The 7,221-nt window shown below is 31.9% G+C and overlaps 1 protein-coding gene across 1 annotated transcript; it reads right to left on the reverse strand.

The window, feature by feature from the left end:
* Window positions 1–3,441: 3,441 nt before the first annotated feature.
* Window positions 3,442–6,725, reverse strand: LOC103482663 (deoxyribodipyrimidine photo-lyase). The gene is made up of 9 exons (XM_008438933.3): window positions 6,271–6,725; window positions 5,328–5,668; window positions 5,013–5,253; window positions 4,703–4,860; window positions 4,583–4,619; window positions 4,410–4,468; window positions 4,162–4,243; window positions 4,021–4,092; window positions 3,442–3,830 (listed from the first exon to the last, which is right to left on the reverse strand). The coding sequence occupies exons 1-9, from the start codon at window positions 6,571–6,573 to the stop codon at window positions 3,654–3,656; spliced, it is 1,470 nt and encodes a 489-aa protein (XP_008437155.1). The 5' UTR covers window positions 6,574–6,725; the 3' UTR covers window positions 3,442–3,653.
* Window positions 6,726–7,221: the final 496 nt, after the last annotated feature.

The raw sequence follows: 7,221 nt of genomic DNA on the forward strand, positions 1-7,221 counted from the left end.
AATTCTGAATCTGATAATTGTTGTACTAAAAGGATTCCAACCATATTTTCCTTCAACCAATAATCTAAGAGTAAATTAATCCTTTTGGTTCTTGCTTAATTTTAGAATAGACTATGTTTCAAATTAATTTATTGCAAAACACTACTTTGACTTCAAGTCATAACATCCATATCTTATTTTTTTCCCACAATTAACTTTTACCCTCATACCAAGTTTATATTTCTTTTTCTTAGAATAATTGCAATAGGTAACATTTTCAAGTTTCAGAATCGAGTGCATAACAATATTTTTTAAAAAACTGTAAATATAATAAAGTTTATCGATTGTTGATAAACTCCAATTAATGATAGACTTTGTCATCGGTAAGCTCCTATATGATATTTGGTCTATCATTGATAGATTTTGAAAACAAATTATAAACTTTTCTACATTTTCATTTTTTTTAATTATATTATATGTTTGAAACTTTTGAAATTTGATTGCTTTATTTTCAACCAATTATTATTTTCTTTTTGAAAAAAAATTGAAACATGAAGTAATAAGATTTATTGTGGAGATTGAATCCACCTTAGATTTGAGTTTAACTACTACATCAATGGTTTTTGTCTTAATTTGTGCTTATTCATCAAGGAGAGAATGCCAAAAACCAAAAATAAAAAATAAAAACTTCCATTTCCTTTATCTAAAGTTATAATTAAACTTTATTCTCTCTATTTCATACTTAATATCTACTTGAAGTAAAATCCCATCTGGCCATCCTCATAATTGGTTGGCTGGATCTCACCAACTAAAAACCCCAAGCCTTAGCTCAAGAGCCTAACCTTCATTGGATAGGTCTCCCAATACCCTTACATTTTTCCATTGGATTACTCCATTATATTAATTTTTTATCCACATGTTAGATATTTTTTCAATGTTTTCACATTTTTATAATTGTAATACTGTTGACAAAAGAGATGAATCAATATTCTAATTATGTGATAGAAACTTTTACCAAAAATAAAAAATAAGCAAGAATATTTTGCTGATGCAAATATAATACAAATAATAGGTATGTTAAATCGTTTAATATTCATAATAGATTTATTTATCAATTACTTTTTTTTTATTTCTGTTTTTTATAATCTTTTTCAAAATAATCTCACTGATTCACTAGCAACATTTTATGAAAATTTTATAAAGTTAAAATCTCGAGACCATATTATAGATTTTTCTTAAGGAATCTTTTAAAAAATATAACAAAGCAGCAAAGTAATTTATACTGTATAAAACAATTTCGAAAATGAAAAAAGAGACTCATCATGTAAAATGCCAAAAATGCCTCGTCAACCACATCTTCAACGACGTGCGCGTAATATTTTTGCTATCGTTTAGATTTGGTTATTGTTTGGTACGTGATCGTTTACATATGACTACAATTTATCTTTTTAACTCTATGATGTAATTTTGTTACGCGATCATTTAATTTAGTTACGTTTAAATTTAGTTTTTTTAGATTTGATCGATTAAATTTGGAAACCCAAATCTAACGATTTTTTTTTCAAAATTTGGTACACGATTTTCTTAATTCTTCTTGTACACCATCGTTTAGATTTCTCTAAATGATAATTTATTTTTTAAAACGATCGTTTACATTTGACTACTTCAATCTAAATGATTTATTTTCGAGATTGTTTATACACAATATTTTATTTTTCTACCCGGTCGTTTATTTTTTTTACACGATCATTTACATTTGGCTACTCCAATTTAAATTATTTTTTTCAAGACTCTTTATACACGATCTTTTATTTTTATCTAAATGATATTTTTTTCAAATTTCTTTATACAAAATCCGTTAGATTTTGCTATATACGGTCGTTCATATTTGATTACCCAAATTTAAACAATGTAAAAAAAAAAAAAAAAAAAAGACGGTGAAAAGAAATCACATTAAAAAAAGATTAAACGACGTAAAAAAGAAATACGAGAGGAAGAAAGACAATGTAAAAAAATCAAGGAGTAATAGTTTGATGTTTTATTACATTTATGAAAGTTTCCCTTTTCTTGATGAAATATTATTGAAATGTTTTATTATTCATTTTTATATAATTTACAGATAACTATAATAAAAGCCCATTCAACGAGAAACTTTTGTAGGGTCAAGATAAATATCTAAATAAATTTTAAATAATGTATTTTAAAAAATAGTCAATTTTTATTTTTAAAATATGATCATTTTGAAATGTAATAAAATAAACAAAAATATTTATAAAAATATCAAAATATTATAGTCTATCCTTTCATAGATAGAGATGACATTTTGTTACATTTCTAAATATTTTTCAATTTTACAACAATCCAGAAATTTCTTAAAATTTTAATGGACCAAAAAATATCCCTTAAGCCATAGTTTAAGGACCTTCCTATCTTGGTTTTGGTTGTAATATTACTTAGATCTCTTTATCCTCTCATGAAAAACGAAATTATTGAGTCCTTCATTGTGTAAAAAAGTCCATTGTGTAAATAAAAAAAAAAAAAAAAAAGGGTTTACTTGCATGGTGTAATGTGTTGGTTAGAAAGTTGCTAGCGAAAAGTGAGCCGTCAATCAAAATATTATCTCGCATTAGACTTCTCTATCCACTTTTATGGTTTGCTTTTCCTCAACGTTTTTACTACAAATCACATAAACAACATATCAAAAGAAACTTTACTTAATTGTTGTGTATTTACTGTCAAAGACTCGAACTTGCAAGGAAAGACAATGAAGCAAAACAAAGGATTATATGGAGCTCAAAAACTTGTGAATATAGCAGTAGAGAAGAACTATTCAAGCAAAAACAATGAAGCAAGAACATAGGTATAAATATCGATGGAAGAAGGATCCGCAAAGGATTATATTGCTTCGGTGATTTTTACGAACATCCACTCTCAATAAGGCAACAGCAAATCTTCATTCATCAAAGGTTTTCAAAATACCAAGGTAAACTCACAAAATTACTAATTTTCTCCCACTTTTACGTGTAGTTTCTTTAGCATTCTCATCACTATCGTCATTTTCCATCCCTCAATGTCTAATTTGCTTTTTCTGATTATAATTTTGATCCGAATTTAGTGTTAACCGTCTCATGTTGATTGCTACCTAATGTTAACACAATACCTTCAATAAACAACACTCGTCGAGAAAAAGAAAAGAAAAGGTAATACATTGCTCAAAAGAACACAACGACAAAAAAAGAAGCAGCAGAAGCCAAAGAAACCTCTACGTCACGTGCAAGCCAAAAAAATCCATTTGAGAAATGTTTTAAGATCACAAGACCAACAGTTTCGAGATTAAAAAAAAAACTTTTAACACATAAACTTGGAAAACCTTTAACATGTTAAATGGGAAAACAGTAATAAAACGTTTTGAAAAACAAAAAATAGATTCAAGACGACAAAATCAAAAAGTCAATTAATGGATTCATCAGCAAAAGGGAAGGTGAAATAAAGCCACGACAAAGGAGCTTATCAAAGAATTATGGCTTACAAGTTACAAATAACAATATGTTATTTGTAACATATTGAACTTAGTTAAGGGGCTAGAGAGCTTGCTCATAGTAAAAATGTATTAGTATTACCTTTCATGTAACTGTCACCACTGTTAGGCTTCTCAACGCCTTGAAATTCATTAACTAGCAACGAATTTCCTTTGGCTTTCTAACCAGCAGAGCTTCCTCTGATTTTCTTTTCTTGATTTCGCCCACTAGTCTCTTCACATAGGCAATGTAGCCATCAACATCAAATTTCCTCTTGCACCCAGCAAAGTTCATGTATCGTATCTTCCCAAATACCGGTCGCTCTTTCCAACCCTGAAACGCCAAAAATCACAAACTTTATAAGATCAACTATCGGTTTTTTGTGACCAAACTGAAAACGTAACAAGGTAGTCACTTGAGAAATAAACACATAAACAAGTAGACTATGCAAGAAAAATATCCTAGCAACTAGGTTATTCAATGAGGAAGAGTAGTTGATACTAAATGAAAAGTGATGATAAACCTGGTCGTGAACACCGCAGATTGACCACATGCAGCCAACGTATCCATTCGGATCCCTTCCATCTATTTCATACTGCATTTCCCCTTCTTGATTAGATACTTCAACAGAAGCGAATGAAAGTGTAAATTAGTAACAATATACCTTGTCATTCAAGTATATGCAGATTTCAAGGGCTTCCTCAGGTCCTCTTGTCCACTCCAAAATCTTTTTGGCCCAGTACATTCTGCACGATGAATGGAATTCTATTAATTACATTCCAGGGCTTTGGGAGCAGAAAAATAACATCAAAGGACAACGAAAGAGAAAAGGAGAACTAATGTTTCAAACAGAAGATGCTGGATTTAATATAATAAAACAATACTGTGACTGCAAAATTCATCAATACTTGCCTCATAAAACCATGCATCTTCCCATGGTGGACCATCTCCAATTGAGAAGCATTCCAGAGCTGATAAGTGTTATAGTAAAGGTGAGTTTTCCAATAGAAACAACAGCAAAAAATTAAAAGAATCAAAGCAACGAGTACTGAGAAGATAATAATTCTAAGAGTTCATGTATTAACTGGGTCAGCAGTTTGCGCCTTCTCCAGTTGCTCCCTCCTGAAAATTCAGCAGCAACTTCATAATTTCAAAACCGATTAAAATTGGATAATAGTAAAGCAATTACAGGAAAAGCCCACTACGTGTAAATATATTCTCGCTTATCGGAAGCATGATCCATCAGGGTTTTACGTGCCCATTCCCAAGCCCCAAGCAGTGAATCATACTGAGGTTGGTAGTAGCAGTAATTATCAGCAAGTTCCCTTCTAACAATCAACTCCTCAAGAAACACATCAACTGCCTTAAAAATGATGCAAAATTGAAGATAATAGAAGGATTAGACAAACTAAACTAATAGTTTAAATGAACGTATACTTACAAGCTAACATTTGCAGCAATAGTATTCCATTAAACGATAGAAAGGGTTACTACCAATCCTTTTCTTTGGTTTACCTGTGGATTAAGTTTTCGAACATTGCGTGCTTCTAAGGCACAACGTTGTGCGGATATTTGCCCAAAATGCAAATATGGGGAGAGGCCAGAGAGCCCCTTGGGTTTCAATGGATTGTTCCTATCAATTGCATAGCCCTTCAACCTCTTAGTCAAAAACCCATCTTTACTACCCATCAATACTTCCATTGCAGCCTTTTCCCCTGGTTTACACCATTCAAGTTCAGGAACATCTGCTCCTTTCCTAGTAATGGGGAAATGTCAACTTAAACAAACTTGAAGTCAATAATAAAATGAAGGAGAAAACAATGCTCTAACCTCAAGTTATCAACAATAAGTCTATCCCAATCAATAAACTTATTAGAGGAAGGCCATTTTCTAGTTGGTATGACCGTAGAAGGGTAATCTATAAGGTAATCCGGGAGCTTTTTGTTTATCTTCCCCCTTAAAGTTTTTGCACTGTACTCCAATTTCTCGGATGCAACCCAAATAGGTACTACATTGTGAGCATCGACTTCATGTACTTTAACTGATTCCTCTACCCTCTTACAAATTTCTTCTTTACACTTTCGAACCTCTCTCAAGGGTGAGAAGTCTGTGACTAGAAGTGAAGCCCCACATTCTCTAATAAAATTTGGTATAGTCTGTTCAGCTTCCCCCTTAAGGAATGTCAACCCTGAAAACTATTAGTCAATGTAATACAAAACTACAGCAATCTATCTTCGCGTTGCTAGCAAAATTTATCTCAAAGAAATCAATGACACAAATCTAAAAGGCATGGTGAAACATACAACATGGGTAATGTGTGATGACAGAAACACTCAAGCAAAGAATCAAATAAGAAGAAATTGACACACAGATTTACGTAGATCAATAGTAAGAAGAGAAACTGTTTTATTATCTCGAAAAGGAACATAGTATAAAGTACAAAAATCACTACATTTAAAGAATAGAGGATTATATATTACACCCCTAAACCTTAAACAATGTAGGCCCAGACGACATAGAGCCCAAAATGAGAACAGAAAAAATAATCACCGTATAAAATCGTAATGAGAACCCAGTACCACAAACTAGCAGGAGGGAACACTCCCCTTCATTCATTCACTAAATTGTAGTTACTGCACCAAACAGTCACAGAAAATGTATATTTATGAATTTAAACTAAATAAAAAATTACGTCATTTCCCAGATTCTATAAGAAAAGGATAATGGTAACAAATAACATTAGTGCCTAAACATTTACAGTAAATGAACTTGCCTGGAACAAGAAGAAAGGTATTTGAAGCGTTTCTTCAATATCATGTTGAAGTTGTTGCAGACCCCTAAGCATGAACCCTAGTTGCCGGGATTTCGCCCCCAAAAATCGATCGAACAAATTGAAGGCAACAGCAACAGGGACATTTGCTCTGTTCGCTTCATCAACGGCGTGTATCAACGCCCAATTGTCTTTTACCCTTTGATCTCTGAACATCCAATAAACCACTGGACCAAGAGAACCCGTTCCATCTTTGAGAACCCGAAACCGACCCGGTTGAACAGAATTCGAGAGGGTTGAGGCCATTCCTGTTCGAACAGGGAAGGAACCTGGAAGAGGAGTTTAAGTTGCCAGTAGTTTGGCCGGAAAAATGGGGCGGCAGCGCAGCGGAGAGAGTGTTAAGACAAATTGTAGAAATTTCGAACCTGCGTGCGATCATCGGACTTCGGAGGCGAGGAAAGAGAAGAAAAGTGGAGGGAAACTGAGGAGTGAAAGTTGTGGTTTTGAATAGCAAAACGTGGACAATTAACTAGGCGACACGTGTCTGAAGGACGTTTTTATCGTTGAGTTTCATATTTTAAATAAATTTTAATGTATTGACGTTTCTTTCTTTATGTTATTTTAAAAAATTATTGTCATTATTATTTTTCTAGGAAACCAAAGTTTTAAGTATTAATATCGATGGTATCAATATTTGCATTTTGCTCGTATGTTGATAAAATATTTATAAATATTATTTTGACTAATTATAATGTTATTTTTGCGCTCAAACTAAAACGTACGTGTTTGTATTGCTGTTCATATTAGATTAAATAGGCTTTTTTTTTCGTATTACAAATATTTATAAAAGATAAACGCGCTTGATATTGAGCCTTTCAATTTAAAGATATATCAACATTTTGATAGATATTTTAATCAATGACTATTGATATATAAAATTTTGGTTTTATCATG

Source organism: Cucumis melo, chromosome 9, assembly GCF_025177605.1.
Source record: "Cucumis melo cultivar AY chromosome 9, USDA_Cmelo_AY_1.0, whole genome shotgun sequence".
NCBI classification, from domain to species: Eukaryota; Viridiplantae; Streptophyta; class Magnoliopsida; order Cucurbitales; family Cucurbitaceae; genus Cucumis; species Cucumis melo.

Excerpts from the sequence above, each read along its gene's own strand:
- LOC103482663 (XM_008438933.3), bottom strand. The coding sequence starts at position 6,573 with ATGGCCTCAACCCTCTCGAATTCTGTTCAACCGGGTCGGTTTCGGGTT. Across the intron at positions 4,620-4,702 it reads AAGCGAGAATATATTTACAC|GAGGGAGCAACTGGAGAAGG; the intron begins GTAGTGGGCTTT and ends CTGAATTTTCAG. Across the intron at positions 4,093-4,161 it reads GCATATACTTGAATGACAAG|TATGAAATAGATGGAAGGGA; the intron begins GTATATTGTTAC and ends GGGGAAATGCAG.